Source organism: Melospiza melodia, chromosome 2 (assembly GCF_035770615.1).
Source record: "Melospiza melodia melodia isolate bMelMel2 chromosome 2, bMelMel2.pri, whole genome shotgun sequence".
Lineage (NCBI taxonomy): Eukaryota > Metazoa > Chordata > Aves > Passeriformes > Passerellidae > Melospiza > Melospiza melodia.
Genome location: NC_086195.1, coordinates 79,823,731 through 79,842,513, shown reverse-complemented (window position 1 = coordinate 79,842,513; position 18,783 = coordinate 79,823,731). Strand labels below are relative to the sequence as shown.

The 18,783-nt window shown below is 34.8% G+C and overlaps 1 protein-coding gene across 10 annotated transcripts in view; it reads left to right on the top strand.

Moving 5' to 3' along the window:
- The window catches only part of PSPC1 (paraspeckle component 1), a 58,703-nt gene that overhangs the window by 7,547 nt on the left and 32,373 nt on the right, over positions 1-18,783 (top strand). For 9 of the 10 annotated variants that reach the window (XR_010026730.1, XR_010026729.1, XR_010026727.1 and 6 more), the window contains exons 5-6: positions 2,590-2,674; positions 3,640-3,748. Coding sequence is in view for 3 of the 10 variants with exons in the window: in XM_063148990.1 (XP_063005060.1) it covers positions 2,590-2,674; positions 3,640-3,748 (194 nt within the window). In the remaining 7 variants the exon portion in view is untranslated. Of the gene's footprint in view, positions 1-2,589; positions 2,675-3,639; positions 3,749-6,554; positions 6,708-18,783 lie in introns of those variants that run through there. The other variant, XM_063148991.1, reaches the window with a different exon arrangement.

Genomic DNA, 18,783 nt, shown 5'->3' with positions numbered 1-18,783 from the left:
ATTTTTGGAGATATCTTCCTCTTGTAGCTCTGAACAGTGGGTCTAAGTTCATGCCATGCCAAGAGTATTGCTTATATTAATTGCATGACAGGATTGCAATCCTTTGATTGCATCACTGTCACTCTTGTGCCGAGAATGGCACAGGAGCAGGCAGGAGGCAGTATTGTAGAAAGAGGCTTTATTCAAGAGAACTGCACGGTTTTTATAGAGTGATATGATACATTCTGTTTGGTTGGCTTGTTAACAAAAACACCTTTCTCATACTCCATCCTTGAGAAGAACAGAAAGATGAAGCAGAAAAACACCACCTGCAGATTGTTTATACTTAACAAGTTATCACATCCTTACAACTCCCTGAAAGTTCTCACAAGCTGCTGTGAGAAACTTTTGCCGTTTCTCTCTCTCTGTCCCACGGCATCCACACATCACAGGGTTGTGTAGAAAGATGCAATGAAGTTTTTAAGGCACCAGAACCTAGAATTAATAGTTTTGTATCCCTGGTGCATGAAGTTAAATTTAAAGATGTATTGAAGTCATTATGAAATATGAAATAAAATAGAAAATGTCATGTTTTAGTTGCGTAGGAGTTAAAAAGAAGACAGGAAGGATGAGCTTACTGGTCCATATACTCTGGCAGGTGAAGGTTGTGTTCAAACTGCTCCACGAGAGCTAGTAGGACTGGAGCTCTAGAACGTGTTGGTTTGAGTACTCAGGTTTTTGTGGTGTGCTATTAATTCTGAAGATTTAATTCTTCTGATATGTGTAATTTTTCACTTTGAAGTGTCATATTTTGACAGACTGAGTCAGAAGTAATTTGTAAAGCAGAATACGTGTTTCCATGTGTAAGTAAATTGCATGGTATTTCTGATCTATGTACTGGTGGTGTGCATCAAACATTTGTAAATATTGTCTCGTAATAATGGTTAAATAGATTATGAAAATACTGGAAAACGGGACTGAATTTAACTAGAAGCTTAATTTTTGTATCAGTTACATGGAAGCTTGGCATTTATTTTCCATCTTTAGAAAAATCAGTAGTTAAAATTGCGGAAAGTCTTTGTGGAGTTGATATTCCAGTTTGTAGGATTAACTTCTGAGGTGAGAGAACACCTTCACCTTCTGCTGTCTGCTATGTTAGAAACTTGAAGGTAAAACAAAGCCCTTGTCCTTTTATAAGCACAAGAAAATGCAGAGGCTAATGATAATGCTCTCTGTTTTTCTTTTTTTCCCACAGCTGCTTTAGTGCAGATTTTTTCTGCTCAGAGAAAGGGCCTGTCAATCAAGAATTACCATCATTACAGGTCCTTTAATATGAATGGCTCTTGTGCAGAGCTGGAACCTCTATATCTGTGTTTTCATCCTGCTTAGTAGGCTTTCTGCCAAGATTCAGCAGTTGTCAAATGATACTGAATCATAATTTGCTATGTTGAATTTTTAACATACTAACAATTTCAGGAAAGGCAATAAACTATGCTGTGGAGAAAAATCAGGAGAACAATGAGAAAAGTAGAGTGCTGCACCTTAAGAACAAAGGAGAGTAAATGGCAGTGGTAGAGAGAAAGTAGGAAATCTTGGTCCTGTGTGCACAAGAATTAGGGAATGCTGTATAAATTTGGAAGAACAAAGAATTAAAAAGGAAGCATATTTTCCCATAGTGGACAGTGTTGTGTACAAGTTGGAGGAAACTGATTTGCATAGCTAAGAAGATATTTTAATTAGTGTAGTGAAGAAATGCATAGAGAAAGGGTGCAGACCAGTTGAACTAAAGCATGAAAGCCATGTAATGGACAGTATTGGAAAATGTTACTTGTGGTTTCTATAAATAGTAACATGTGGCCAATATCCTATGTAGTCAAAAAAAAAAAATGCTTTCTAACAAATGGCAAAATTATTATTCATTGAAGAAAGCATAGATTTCCAGGCAGAAATCAATAATGTGACTGGTCAGCAAAAGTAATTACTGTGAGTTATGCCGTGCTTTTTAAGGACATTGGAAGTGCTTCATAGGAGGCTATGGCTGTGCCTTTTTTGTGGGATTAAACTACTAGTCATTTGTAAGTTGCAGTAAGCAGAGCCATGATAGAGCTTCGTGGAGGTTCAGCCTTCCTTCATGCACCTGAAATGTGTATGACTTCTCTTGCTCTGATGTGTGCCATGCAGGGGTCTGCAGTAGGTAGTGGAGAGCGTAAAAGTCCATAAGTATTGTAGTGGTTTTCTTGGTAGTGTGACTTTAGCAGTACAAAACCTTGTGAGAAAATTGATGCCCTTTCCTAGATGTAAAACCAGGATGTGATTTAAGGGATTAAGAGAGGTTTTTTTCCTTTTCTTTGAGAACTTAAAACTTTTGTTTCCGTAACCTGCTCTGGGGTCTTTACCCATTTTGTACTTTTCTATGTTTGTAAGCCACAGATCCAGTGTTTTTTTCAAGTACTAGACTTAGCTTTATGGAAAGAGATGAGTTAAATGCATTGAAAATTTGGTTTAAAACCTTAAATGTTAGAACTGTAATCTGACAGTAATAACAAATTTTGTGTTGCCACATGATTGATTGACAGCTTTTATATTTAAATGCACTTTTAATTCCATTAGATCTCATGCGTCGTCAGGAAGAATTGAGGCGCTTGGAAGAGCTTCGAAACCAAGAACTTCAAAAACGCAAGCAGATACAGCTGAGGTATTTTGTCTTCTACCGCGCACAAGTGTGGCATGCAGCCACTGTAGGCCTGCATGAATTTAGATATGTTAGCTCAACTGGCTTCTCAAAAGCATAATAGGTGATGTTTCTGACAATATAATGCAATATAAAAGATTATTTTCGAGTGTTGCTTGATTTTTTTCACTTATTTGAGCTCTGCTAATTTTGTTGTAAATTTCTGAGATGTCTAAATAGCATTGAAATGTCAGCCTATTTTTTTGTTTCATATTTCTTTTAACATGACCAGAGCATTGCTATAATAGATAGGAACATGCTTCTAAATTTTATGGGCAGCTGATCTGCATGTAGAATCATAGCATTGCAATCGTATAGTCTGATATGGGATTTTTGGAAGTTTTTTCACTTGATATTCTAGTTGTTGAAGACAGTTTTTCTTTTAGGATTTGATTCATGCAAATAATTTTTTTAATGCCTCTTCTAAAGTTTAAGAAAATAGGCATAGTCTCTTCATATTGATTTATATTCTTTGTTAAATATCACAATAAGTGTCAATAAGGTAAAAAGATAAAACAGCACAAACACATCAATAAGTGTCAATAAGATAAGATAAAATAGCACAAACACATCTCAGAATTAAAAATTGTGTCTTTTGGCACTGTTGAAATGTTTTAATCCATAGTGGCTTCTTTAAAACTGGAATATTTTAACTTGTTTACTGATACTAGCTGGAAGAGTAGGTATAGAATGTATTGGTATTGAAATTACTTGTATTCCAGTAAAAAAAAAAAAACCAACAAAATAAACCCAAACCTAAACTTCAAAAGTACTCAGACTCATCAAGTTGAGTAGGTTAGTGCCTTGCACTGTGCAAAAAAATAAATAATGGGCAGTTTTGTTTATATGCTTGTTCTTACCTCTGAGGCTGAGTACAAACCTAAACAGGTCAAGAGACTAAGCTGACATAATTTTGAAACATACTCTAGGCACGAAGAAGAGCACAGACGTCGGGAGGAGGAGATGCTACGCCAGAGGGAACAGGAGGAATTGCGACGACAGCAGGAGGGAGGATTTAAGCCAAATTTCATGGACAATGTAAGTACAGTTCTATGGTGAAAGTCCAAATTGCAAAAGAATTTTTTCATTATATTACTTTTATACTAGTTACTGAACTGCCATCTTCTTGTTGGCTGTTTTCAATTCAGTATTTCACTGTTCCCTGAGCAAATTGCTGCATATTCAGTAGTGTAGTTACTCTTTTGTATGATGACATCACTTGTATTTTTCCAACAAGCTAGTGATGTAACACTTCCATCAAGTGAAGGTGCTCAGATACTAATTTTTTTTCACTTGGGAATTGAAATGTTTCAGTAAAATAATTTTTCTAAGTGGGAGGTGATAGGAATCGCCCATCCTGATGTGCCCTGCTCTACCTGATTATTTAAATTTTAAACCAGTTAAAGCTGCTAAGCTTGTTTGAATTACTGGTTTTGGTTTATGCTTAACTTACTAAGAAAGTTTTCAGAAACAAAAAGGGCAATATTAATTTCATATGGAGCCTAAAATCACTCTCCCTTTTGACCCTGTAAAACTAGATGAGGAGAACATCCAAATCATTACTAAAGCAGAGTTAAAGGTTATAATAGTGAGGGAAAATTTGTCCTCACTATAATCTGTATGTTATTTATATTAGTAGTTTAGGTATGCTCTGCCTCTGAAGACTCATCCTGCAGGACTAACAAAAGAGTGCTATCAGAGGAGTCAGATTCTAAATTTTTTTGGTTAAAGGGTATGACTTTTTTTCTACCAACCACATCAGTTCAGTGAATGCAAACTGTGTTGCAAATGCTTTAGTTTCTCTTGAGTAGGATGCCTTTTACTATAAGAGCTATTCCTTGTGAGGAAATAATGAATAAGCAATTCACACAATGCTCTTTTACATTATTAAAACAACTGTACTTTGCAGGAGGGGATTTTGCTCCCCTTCACAGGTGCAACTTCATACATCAATGAGAAATGAGCTGGTTTCTCAGCTACTTCCTGTGAAAGAAAAACCTGGTTTACATTCTATACCATGAAATTTTCTGTAGGGTTGTGAAAAATTTATTATGTATGTTGAGACATCCTGAGAGGTGTGAGAAAATAAATTATTTTGTCTTGTCAGCAGGACATTTTTCCCCTTGTCTGTCCCTTAGTTTTTTAGTAAAGATGGGGAGGAAGCAAAATAGTTCCTTTGATTTTATTAACAGGTGTGATTTGCTTTTGCTCACTGTGTTTTGAGGGACTCGCATCCAAAGTAGATGGTAATTTATTTCCATATGTTCTCACTGTCAAAGAAAACTGCTTTCAGCACATCTTTTCTTCAAGGAAATGAAGACCAAGGATTCAGAACTCATACTGTCCTTTAGTGTTTTCCAGATATTATCAAACATAATTGGGGAAATAGCATGTTACAGTCGTCTCATGTAATTTAGAAATAGCACTTACTGATGACTTCTGTAGTGCCAAATGTGAAATTTCACATCGCTCTAATATCCTAATGTAGCATCTTTTGGAGTTGCCTGACTTTCTGACCCTGTAAGCCACTTGTCAAAATCTCCTGGCTCCTGTGAGACCCGTGATTCTTGCTGCAGGGAGCTGCCATAGTAGCAAACTGGAGAGCCAAGCCACAGCTCTGGGATGGCAGTAGCTCCCTCAGATTCCATTGCTGTTAGGAAGCTGTGGCCTGTGTTCTGCAGCTGGGAGCAGGGAAAACTAGATAATGTTGGCCACCACAGCCTTTACTGGTTTATTCTTACATCTGTCTTGAGATAGGAGTGTTTAGTCTCTGTGCTTAAATTGCTTACCACAGTTTGTCCATCCTTGTTGCTTATCTAAATTTTTAAATTCCAAACCCTACGTGAATAGAAACTGCTAAAGTTGGTGTGCTGGACTTGGCAAAAATGTAGGATAAAAGGCGGAGAAGAGTGGTTCAAATGGGAGTCACTTCAGTCACTATGCATAATTTTAATGGCTTTTATACGTCAATTTTTTTTAGGTGAAAGGTAGAAGAGTGCTTTGGAAGAGTGTAGCTTTGCCACGCTCATGCATTACTGAAATGGTGTGTTCATATGGACCTAAGTAATACACTGCAAGAATATATACATGTAGTTTTGCAGTAACAGCCCTACAAAAAGCTTTTAAAATTAGATATAAAGGACTGTAGAGTACAGGTGTTGTTTTTAATCATCATATGAAATTGAAGTGGCATATACAATGATACATAATGAAAAAAGGTAATTTTAAGATTAGTGTTCTGGTTATGTCTCAGGTTTTACTTCTCACGCTTTTTAAAGCAGGAAAATGGAAACAAAATAGCGAGTGATGTGTTTACTTTCTTTAGCACCAGTTTCTAATCAGAGCAGCAGTGTGACTAAGCATTTTTTAGATGCTTGTTTTAAGATGTATTTAGATAAGTAGTTGTATAGTGTGAATGAGAGTTGAAAAAGCCTTTGCATTTTGCAGCAGAGAAAAACTGTAAGCTTTTTCTGGAGATTGCAAAATGACACATGAAATCTGATTTCAGCTTAGAATTTCCTATACAACTAATTCGTTTTTATTTGTTCTTACTAATACTTGTTTACTGTGAACAGATTCCATCTTGCACTTACTTCTACTCTCAGATTACTACTGTACATGTACTGGGAAAGTTATTCTCTATTTTCAGAGATTAAAAGTTGACTCTTGGTGAGAATTGCATTTTTTGATACTGTTGGATAGTACTGTTGGATATTTTTTACCATATCAAGTCTTGATAAACTTTTCTGGCATTATACCTACAACATAGTAAAGTCTTCTGCCAACAATGTATTTAGCAGGACAATAATAATTGTTTCTAATCATTGTTTTTGTTTCTTAAAAGCTTTGAAAAGTAAGCTTCCTTCACTTACATCCTATCACTTTTTACTGGTCAGTCTAAAACAGGAAGATAAATGGTAAGTGCAATGGCAACCAGAATTGGACCCTCTCATGTAAGGCTGCAGTATTAGGCTTTCCTATTGAAAGTTTCTATCTGTGTCTTTTCCCTAACTCATTAAACTTGGATTTATTAAAATTATAACTACTTTTGAGAAACATCTTGTAATCAAGTTTAATGCAGGTAGCAGTTATTTGATTTTATTACAGATGATAAAAATATTATCTGTGAGAGGATTTATTTTCCTGGAGCATTCTTGTTGCTGGTGATGATGAACATTAGAAATTTGATTGCATTGATTGCTAATATAATGGGCAGCCTGATGATGCCTAAACAATTTATTATTCTATTTGTGTGATCTCTATTAGATAAATTATGAATAAATACTTTCATATTGGTTAGGGGTTTTCCCTTCCTTTCTACAAGTCAGTTAGTTGAAATGTGCTGTTATAGCTCAACGATTTATATGCATTCTGATTTCACAGTAGCTTAATTGGGAAACTAATTTTCCAGTAGTATTCTGCTAATTTTTATTTTGCATACATTCTTCTGGCTGAAAGAGGAACTTGATGATGGTGATTTATTTTGCAACAGCACAAATATTTTTTAAATAGAAGATACTTCTGAGTGCCAGTAATATATTAATTACTCAAATATGCAATGGTTATTATCCAGTTATGGATGGCTTGCTTTGATTTACATTGTTGAATCTCAATCAGAGGCATTCTACAAAATAATTCTTGTTCCAAGACCTGCTTTTATTTGTGTCACCAACTTAGTGTTTTGCATTTAGTGTGTTAAAATAGCTTCTATCTGTCTAAAACAGAGACCAAAAATATGTAGGAGTTGTAGTCCTGGTTTTATGTGGATGGATTTACTTCTGTAGTAACACTGTGAAATAGTGTTGGGTGGGTATTGTACTTAGTGAAGCAATAGCTGTAATACCAGCCTTAAACTTACCTCTCTCCTTACTGGTAGTTTAAAGAGGGAATTGAGATTTTTGGACATCCTTGCCTACTTCCCTCCAAGGAAAACCCCTTTTTGAATGTGTAAGGGACTGTTTCCTGAAATTTCTTCAGTTTCAATTTCTGAATGCTTGCTGTTTTTTTCATGTAAGACTTTTTCATATATTAAATAGTTTTCTTTTGAATCACATAGTCTTTTCAGGAATTATTACTAGATGTTGTTTTGCTTTCCTTTAGTTTTTCTTGCAGAAGCATTGCTCTCAAGTATGGTGAGTAATTATCAGCATAACATGTCAGCTGCTAAAGCAGTGGAGATGCTTCAACAGCAGGGATTGTGGTGGACTTGGATCAAAAACTGTAAGACAGATGAGAGCAAGAAAGTAGAAAGGCACACTGCAAAACAGCAATGATGTTTATAGCTTCAGGAATGCTATCACAACATAGTTTTTGTTCTAAGAGTTTGGTCCTTTGGAGCAGTTTATAAATATAGTTTTCCATTTCTTACTGTTTGGAGCCCTGTGGAGGCATGTCTTATCCCTCACTTCTAGGTTCACTTGCAAGTTAAGCATTAGGCATGTTTTAAACAAGACTGTCAGATTTCCTTGAACTTCAGTAATTCAGGACTAGATTTTTGCACTTCTTGCCTGTTTAGGAGAACAGAGCTGTGTTTTGATCCTATCTTTTCATAGTGTTGTGCTCAAAAGCTCCGGTAATGTAAGCAGTTAGAATTTTCACTGAATGGTGATTTTTTTCTTACCTAACTCAAAACTAAACTGAGGCAGATGCCCAATAATAAAATAATGAAACATTTCTAAGAATCTTTTCAAATTTGATAAGTTTTCTAACAATTAATGTTGGTTATTTTATCCTGACAGCCTCGTATACTGAATGAAGCTAATGGTTGTAAAGTTGTGTGAGTTCATATGAATAAAATCTGTTTCTTGCTGCTTTGTAAAAGCTCTTCTGTAGAGTGGGATTGCGTGAGATGAATTGCATCCTTACTGCAGTCCAGCATATACATAGTTCATGTATGACACCTTAAAGGCTTTTTAAGGTAAAACTAGCTTGGAAAAAGACAAATCATTAAATGCAGAACTAAAACACAGCAGCCTGACAAAATACTGCTTTTCTTGGCAGTGGTTTTATTTCAGTGATCAAGTTTCTTCCTATGCATAAATCAACACAGGATAGGCCTTTAACCAGGCATTCTATAAATACATAGTTTGTGGTTTTGTGGGCAGTCTTGGTTTTGGCAGTAGCACTAAATTATATTTATTTTTTCATGAGTGATGTAGATCAGTAGACAGATTCTTAAATCATGCATTTCTTCTGTTCCGTGATGTTTCAGATACTAAATTAGTTGCTTTGGGCAAGAATAATACTTCCTTAACAAGCCTTAAAATATTCAATTTGTATTATTTTCAGCAACTAAATAAATTATTTTGAGCCTTTAATTGCATTGTCAGGTAAAAAAACCTTTAGCTGTCATATCTGCTTTTAGTATGAAAAGACATTGCATGGAAATCAATGCAGATCTTCAAGTATCTTTTTGTAATGTATTATGTGCTTATATGTATTAAGTAAAGGTGTTTGAGGAATAAGTTCTTTTGGTTGTAAGTATTTCATGACCATTTTAGGATGGTTCATAATTGATTTTCTAGGTCATGGTTTTATGTGTGTGAAGGATGCTACTTAAAGTAATTTTTCAGTAACAGTTTTTAGGCAGTGGGATATTTTTGTATTATATTTAGGAGACTAATCTTTTGCTCTGTTGCAGTCATCTTCTAAATTGGAAAGTCCCAATGTGTACTTTATGTGAACTCACAAACAGAACAAGTGACTATTCACAAGTAATTTTTATAGTTTATTCTGCTGTCAAATATGCAGTAATCTCCAATATGAGTTTAGGTGTCGTGCTACTGCTTTTAAGCTTTCCCAAATTTGTTCTTTTCTACAGTAATTGATAGAGAATTTTCTGTCCATGTTCTTTAGATTATCTGGTTTTGTTTATAACCTTAATTTCTCTTAGTAAGACTGATGATTGGGATGCTAAAATAACACTGTCCAGATGCTGCTTATGTAATGGCAAAATTACATTAGTCTTCATCAGTCTCAGTGTTTCATGAGGCCTCAGCTGTAGCAGATGCCATTTTTATTCAATTATTGATGGAAAGACCTCACATGCATCTGTACTTGTTTGTAGAATACTCCATTTGCATACTTGACTTTTTCTGTTTGATGGATAAAAATGAAAAAATCTAATCAAAAGCAGATTTTATATGCCTATATTCTATATTTTACTATTATTTCTGAAAATTGTTGCTGCTCACAATTTGAAATAAATGATAAATGAAATGAATGATGAATGATAAATGAAATCATCTTATTCAAGTTAGAGTTCTTCAGTTTTTTATATTCTGCCAAGCAAGAGTACTTAGAAAATAAGTAACTTAAAAAAATTATTGATGTGTTTGATAAATGCCATATATATTTGAAGAAGCTGAAATTAATATTTGCCTTAATAATTTTCATTTTTTCTTCCTCAGCTACTGGAGTTAAGTTTGACTTGGAGTTTGTACACGTATTTACCCAGACTAAGAAGAAACTAACTTTCAGTTTCAGTTGTCTGCTTGGTACCTATTTCGGACTCATCCACCTCTCTAAATCTTGAGATCTTGCTTGGTGGCACTGAGACTTGCAATCAAAGTACATTCCTCTGCTTAGAGCAGTTTGTCTTTGCTCAAGGGATCTGGGTTTAAAGTAAGAATAAAATGTCCAAGAAGCACTAAGTGTGATTTCTGTAGAAATAGTATTTTTGCATGCAAGGAAACCTGTTAATGGGTCTGTTGCATAGTGTAGAGGAAGCCTGTGTAGTGACCTGGTTTCTGTCTCTCAAGCCAGTGCCTTCCACATAGTTTTTTTCTTAAATGTGACCTTTTGATTAGCCTCTAGCATTTTACTTCAGTAGCTCTCACGGAGCAGAAAATACTAATAGTGGTAATGCAGTAAACTGATAGAAATAAATATAAATTTACTTAGTGCTGTTACTTGTCTATTGAAACCAGGATGTTGTTTTTAAAATTAAAATAGTTATTATTTTTCTCATGAATATTTCACAAGCCTCTTTGTCAAATTATTTTTTCTTATTACTGGAGGTAGTGCTTGTTTTGGGTTATCAAATCATCCATGAGGAAAATGGAGTTTAAATCTGATACTTCTGACTTCCATCAAGTACACTTTAATTGTGCAAAGATTGGGTATTACTTTCCAATTAATGAGCACTTTTAATCAATAGTAGGTTTTGGTAAGAAGATGAGTTTCAGTAGAACTATTTTGTAACTGATTTTGTTCAGATGGGGAGTTCAGTAGAAACTGAAGCCTAAAGAGTCAGTTAAATATATTTGAGATTTGCTATTCAAAGATGTTTCTGCCTGAACATAATCTTAAAATCACAGCATGGTTTGGTTTGGAAGGGGCCATTAAAGGCCTCTAGTTCATTGCCTTCTGCAATGAGCAGGGGCATCTTAAGCTACTTTAGGTTGCTCAGAGCCCCATCCAGTCCTTAATGTTTCCAGGGATGGGGCATCCTCCACCTGTCTGGGCAACTTGTTCCAGTATTTGTTTGCTCTCATTGTAAAAAAAAAATTTAAGTTCCTTTCAGTAGTTGGAATAGCCACTCTTAGTTTAAGGTTATCACCCCATGTCCTGTCACAATGGGCCCTACTAAAACATTTGTCACCGTTCTGATTTCCTACAGTGGCTGATGGTTCATTAGTTTAGGCCTAGAATTGTGTAGGATGAAAGAGTGCTTGCATTAGTTTTGTTCTGTATATGACATGAAGCTCTTACTACAGGTCTCAAATGCAGTTTGGGTTATCTGCTTGTGACAGGATAGCTAGTAGCTGTCTGTTTTAAGAATAAGACAATATAATGTTGAAATTAGGCTTTGTTTATCTTCCTACGTGCTTCTGTATTTTATATTACTTTTAAAATGTTATTTACTTATGGAGTCTTCCTGTTTGTTTCCCCCACCATTTCTGAATCATTAAACATTTGTTTTAACTATAGGGAAACTTCTGAGTTTAGGTCAGAACTAGCTATTCATGTTTGTCCCTGTTGATTGGGTGCTCCCCATTGAGTCCCTATCATAATTCTGACCTTTGGGTCTATTGTATGTAAATAAAATAGTAGTTTTTGCTGGATATTTTTGATGAAACCAGACAGTGTAGCTTAAGAGTGTGTGAGCTTGGGTTAGGGTATTTAGCTAGAAAACAATGTTTCTCAATCTGTTTAAATTTATTCAGATGACCAGTGTTTTACACATTTGATGGAAATACTAGAATTGTCTGGTGTAATGTATTATTTTCATCAGACAGAACTTTGTGCAAATGACAAGCATCTTCCTCATTCAAGTCTGCTTCATGTTGCACCAATTTTACAGGAAATGGCCAACAAGTTGTGTAAAATAACTGTGGAGTTGGCTTCCTGTAGAAAGTTTCACCGATGCTTCTCTGTTTTTATTTTCTTATGTTTTAGTGTGCTGTATGTGTGGACAGGCCATAAGTTAATTGGGAAAATCTTAAACGTTGAACTGTTCTGGTTGTAAGCAACATCCATAGCATCTACAAAAGACACTGTATGGGTGCTAGAAGTTTCTCCTACAGGACCTCTTTGTAGGATTGAAAGACTTTGGCTTTCAGCTTCCTTTTAACAAATACTTGCATATTCTATTTACTTGGTAACTCAAATGGATTATGAGTTAACAACTACAATTGGACTGGCTTTTATGTTATAATTTATTTGGCATATATAATATCTACTTGGTGAGGGAAAAATTGATATTAGAGAAGTCTGGCAAAGAGCTATGTTTAGTGCACTGTGGCTGTAACTAGTGGTGCCCTTAAGTTGATTGTGCAGTCTTATAGTTGGCACTTCAACTAAGAAGTAGATTTTCACATAAACATTCCATGATTAAGGGTATTCTTGGCTGAGTAATTTCTCTTGTAAGTAAACATTGATGACTTTCACTGCATTCTACTACTTACCATTGAATCTTGCATTTGGGGAAAACAGTTTTTTTACTCCATCCAGTGTTCACTCTTTAAAATATTTGTATAGATTTGGGATTTGTGCAAAGAAAACGTAACAGTTTGGGAAATCTATAATGCAGCATTGTTCTGTAACTCCTGATTTCAGTTTAGTATTTTAGTGCATTTCAGTATGAGGGTAGAATTAGCCCAGTCTTTGTTACCAGTTAAGCAGTCCTTCAAGTCCACCCCTACCATGGTAAATAGTGGCATGCATCTTAAATCATTTGCAGCCTGCCAGGTTGTCTGTTTTGATACTTATCCACTCTTTTGACGTTTCTTCAGCTCATATAAAACCAGAATAATTCTAAGATGAAATTCTCTGATATGCCTCTGAGGATGTGAATATATTGTGAATGTAGTGTAATTGTTACATGTCTCAGTCATGAACTTGGTGATATGCTGTATATTTCTTCTAGAAAGTACTTTTGTGGGTAAGTAAACAGTAAAGTGCATTTGAAAAATATTTGTATTATGTTCAGCTGTTGATCTCTATTTAATTTGTAGTTTGAATTTTTCTACTATTACTGGAAAAAAAGAAACTAACAGAAATGGGAGAAATTTTTTAATATTTTGGTTCCATGAATCTAAGGTACCTCCTAACTCCAGCAGAACCAGATTAAGTGGCAGAATTGAAAAAGTTGCTATTAAGGGAATTGATATAATGGGATCTCATTTTTCAAAGGATTTCCAAATCTGTTGAAGGTGGTTACCTTCTCTAAGCACCTTTGTCTTGTGAAAATTATTTCTGAATTTTAGCTTAAAATATTTGAGAAGCACATTTTTACCTCTTGTGAGTCTTAGTTGTTAAATCAAGGGGAAAATTTGCCAGAATAACTCTGTGCTTGTTTTCTCTCAAATCATCAACAGCAAAGGCATTTGGAAAAAGTATCCTTCTTTGCAGTTACATCCTCAGAGAGTGCTTCATATACAGTGAAAGGATATGGTAGGATTTTTCTTTACCTGAACAGATGATGTAGTGATGATTTGAGGCATAGAATTAAGATACTCTGATTTTGGTCCTAGCTACTGTATATATATGCAGTTTGTTTAGGGCTTGATTTTTGGCCTCTGTGTACCTTTTTTTTCCTAGATGATGAGTAACTTTTATCTCAAATTATGAGAAAATGAAGTAAAGTTTTTGTCAGTTTTGTAGATCTTGTATATACAATGTTGTACTGTATTTTAACAAATGAAAATGAGAGGTGGTAGAAACGCTCACAAATTATATTAAAGCAGTGGCTTAAATGCAATATTAAAATTCAGTGAAGGAGCAAGTAACTACAAGACAAAATAATGAAGCAGAAAAGATATAAATTGCAATATGGAACCAAGTTCTGTAATCAGCAGAATAGGTTCCATGGTGTATCTTGGCTTCTTTTAGACTATTTTCTTTCTTGTTAACAAGTTGGATTGTAATTTGCATTTTGAGCTGTAATACATTCTGAAAGTATGACTTCTTGTGTAAAACAAAGCAGTTACTTTGCTGTACATTAAATAGTATTGTCTTTCACCTTTAGAATTAGAATTAACTTTTTCTTTAATCTTTAGGACTTTTAAATGTTGCTGGTTAGTGATGTATTCCCTAAAGGTCTTTGTATCGAGAGTCATGTTAGTGTAATTAAACTGCTTTCTTTTCCAATACTGGCAGTTTAGACCTGACTTAAACATTATGTGAGAATTGAAAGGAGGCTAACTGTAGTTCAGAAAATCAAAACATTCTGGGAGGTTCACAGCTGTTTAACAGTTTACTGTAAAAGAATTTTTAAATAATAACTTCAATTTACAATGCTAAATACTTTTGAGGAGTTTTAATTGCGTTTGTTTAATTGAGTGTTTTTTCTCTGTGGACTTCAGCTGTCAAGGACTATCCTTAGCAGAAGGAAAATGAGATCCCATAGGAGTTGAAGACTTTTTGTTCTCAGAACTAAAAGAAGAGAACAAAGATGTTGTGCATAGAGGTTTTTCACAAATACATCCCTATACTTTTGCTGTTAGTTTTGAAAGAAATTCCCCTCTTCAAATAAAATTGATACTTCCTTCCCAATCTTACTGAAAGGACAGGAATACTTAAGAAATATGTTAAACTAGTAATCATTTCTTTTGTAGTTGTAGATTTAATAGCATTAGGAGTGTTTTTCCAATTTGTAGCATTTACTGGAATATGTCTGTGTGATTGTATTTCATGCAATGTGTATTCCTGATTTTACCTGTGTGATACTTCTTTAATGTTGAGGGTTTTTAGTGTTGGAACTTAATGAGTCATCTCCATTAACTTTATTCATGACTCGAGTCAGAAAGCAGTAAATTGCCTTCATCTCCTCTGGCCTTCTTAGTATGTTTTTTCAAACATTGAGGCCTGGTGACAGGTATTAAACATAATGAAAATTCTTTTCATTAGGATTCCTATTTAAAAAACAGGACTCTCTAGTTTTTATGCATGCTATATGTTTTATAGCTACATTTACTATAGTTGTTATCTAGTTTGATATATTTGTGTAGATTTGTGTGAAGTAAGAGAGTTTATATTTTTTTAGACTCTTGGGTGTACACTATCCTCAGTTCTTAGAGGTTGGAGTAGTTTAGGCTGGAAGGGATTTTTGGAATCATCTGGTATGATGCCCATCTCAGAGTAGGGATCAGCTCTAAATTTAGATTTCAGTGCTCAAGAACACAAAAATCTTGGATTTTGAAAGATCAATATTTGTCATGTAAAATTACTTACTGGTATTGTATATGAACTCTGTGGGGATATTGTAACTTTTGGATCTTACATAGAGATCTTAATTGAGGAACAAACTGAAGAGGGAAGGATGACAAGAAGATGGAAGAGAAATCTTTTATTACTTTATCTTCCTGCTGCTACTTAACTTCAGTGCACTTGTCATTCGAGTGAAATAGTGGACTATTCTGAGGAAAAGACACATAATGCAAAATCAAAAGTATACCCCAGATTCTAGTTTTGATTACGAACTAGCAGCTTTAATAACTTGTATGATTTATGCCATTAAAATATAGGTGTCTTTCAGTAAGTTACAATTTAAGTAAGGTTCATGCCTCATTAAGAGGTCTTTGAAAAGAATTTTCCTTTTCCAGAATGAACTTAATGAAATAAACCAGACTAGAAGGGAGTAATGAATTCTAGTAAGAGGCACAGAAATGTCATACCTGTTTTGACAAATATATAGTCTTCTGGAGAATAAAATTCAGTTTTCATGTTAATGAAAAAAGTGAGAATCAGCAGTGCTGTTAATTACATTTTGCTCTACATGCACAACCTAGATAAACTGCTAATTAAACGGTTAATTTTCAAGTTTATGGGGAAAGTGTTCTTTCTTACTAAGGCATTTTTTGGATGTCATGTCTTAGCATTATTGTGATTACTGTACTATGAAAGGTAAGTAAATTGTTGCATGTTTGTATGGTCTGCCATCATAACATTTCTGAGATGTTGTGCTTTTTTGCTGTTCTAAAATTTTTCGTGCCGTATTTTGTTCATACCATAATTTTTGACAGTTTTGTTACCATGAATATTGCATCACTTGGAGACAAGATTAATTTTTGCTGGATTGCTGCAATTGCAAGGCCTATTTTTAAGGAGGAAAAGTAGCACTGGTTTGTCAGTTTAAAAAGTCAGGTTTATGACTATTTGTATTTTTACTTGCAGTGTGACCTGTATAAATTCTTAGGTGTTTTTCAGAAGATTTAGTTTCATGGCTTTGTAGATCATTTTAAAATAGTGTAATATATTTAACTCAGAAGAGTCATCTTGACTGTTCTCTGTATGTTTAGACTGCTGTATCAGTGTGGTTATAGGTGTAAGAACATAGCACATGATACACCTCAAATACTTTGGAAAACTGGTTTCAAGTACTTGGTAAAAAGGGGAGAATTCATACTATATTAAATGTTAAATACATATTTTGAAAACTGAGTGTATTCAATATTTTGTTGTAGATCTACTTTTTACATTTGATGTTAACATTAGTTGGCATTGTGAGAAATACAGTTTTCAATGCTTCTGTCTAAAGTAATTAGTAAGTATAATCCTATAGTTGCCATCATAGCAGTTTTTCTAAAATATTAATCAGATGAATTGGACCTTTTTGAAGGTTGTCTGCATTAGTGAGTTCTGAAGTATTTGAAAAATATCCTGGCAACAAATAATTCGGAAAAGTTTCAGTTTTGTAAACCAAAAAAAAAACCAAAAAAAGCTTTTACAATAGGACATTTTTTGTTTGCTGACTTAGTCTTTTTGATAATGGTTTTTTCTGATTTTCACAAAGTTTAACTTTTGCTTTCCTGCACATTCTTTGTCTTCTTTTCTCCCTGTAACAGCATGTCATCCATTTTTCTTATTCTCTTCCTGTTAAGATCGATTTCCCAGGTATGGGTGACTTCAGAGGTTCTTAATCACCCCACATATTTCTCTCTTAAGGATTTAGCCCTGTTCTCCTCGGGCTGCTCAGTTTTAACTCCCTGTTGTCGGTGGCTTTGGGGGAAGAGTCTGAAGCAGGCTTCTACTGAACAGAAGAATAGGAAGTCATTTAGTGAGGAAAAGAACTTTTGAGAATGTAACACTATCATTGTTAAGCTCTTCAAAAGGCTTGAGTATCTGAAAATGAACCTCTCAGATGGGCTGGAATTACCAACCAGCAGTGGTTCAGCTACTGTGTCAAACTGCCTTTTGGTGTTCCTTTCTGTTATATTTTGGGCAAAACCCATGGACTAGTTGATTTAACTTACCTGTAGTAACATGTTTATGCTCACATTGTAAAGAGCTGTCTAGGATCTGATTTGTGTGTGACAGGACTGAAGTTTTGTTACCATCCAGGACCCCTCCAGATAGAATTTTTGAATACATCAAGCATCTCATGACATAAATGATATATACTGCTTGCTAACATTTGAAATTGAGTCTTTTCTCTGACAGGAAGTGTAAAGTTGCTTATTCTGTGTTACAAGTTTGGAAGAATTTTTCCCGTGCTGAAAAGTCAAGGGAACATGATATGTTTTGTATGTGCAACAGTAGGAATAATTATAAGCAGCAGCATCTTAATCTTGAAGTCATGTTAATAAAGTAATAGGCAGCAGAGACCTTAAGGCACAATTATTTATTATCAGGGTCTTGATTCTATACCTGAAATGTTGTTTATACTGTATTAATTCAACACTGAAGTTAAAGCTTGAAAAATGGCAAATAATTACTTCATGGTTTTTCTTACAAATGTTAAACTAGACTAAACAAAAGCAGGTTCTACCTATCTTTGCTGTACTTCTGTTAACCAAAGACTGGTCGCATTTCAAGACAGGGAAAAAATGGTGAATTGCTAGGAGGAAGACTAGTGTATTTTTTAAAGAAAGTGTACATCAGAGCTTGCATATGCTTCTGTCTTTAACAAAGAAAACAAGTTCTAGTAACTAGTGCAGCTTTACAAATCTGTACTTAACATCATTATCAAGCCAGTATTGTACTTAGCCTTGCATTATGGCACTTGTCGCATTAAAAAACAAATACCAACCAACTTGCAGTTTAACCTGAGATGAATTAAGTAAGGTTTGTGCCTGCTGTAAAGTCTGGTGCTTTGCTTTGCAGTGAAAGTTTGTCACAGCTGTTCATGATGTGTCAGGTTTTCACACAAGCATATAGGCATACACATGTGCACACAGTGTGACTGTAACTGATAGCCACGGTGTTTCCCTGTCCTTTTGGGCCAGGGATGATACACCACTTTCCCTTCTGCTTCCTGATGTCAACACTGAGTTTTACAAGCAGACTGATAATCAATGTGATTGTATGCTGATTTGTGACTAACTCATGTCAGTTTATGGATATGCTTATCCCAATGGGGCTGCTGGTTTTACTTAAAATGTCAATTGATGTTACTGTGAAAGGCCTGTCAGAGTTAGCTGCATGTTCTCTGATAAATTTTTAACGTGGGTTCTAGCGTCAGAAGAAGAGATCCTCCTTAGTGTTCCATGGCCTTTTTTAGCTGGACTTTAAAACCTGCCTGTGTCTTTTAGTTACCAGACCTTATTTTTCCACTCCACATTAAGCTATATTCTTTTGAAAAGAGTGTATACTCTTCTTATGTTAAGTACTTTTTCCAGGTTAATATGAGT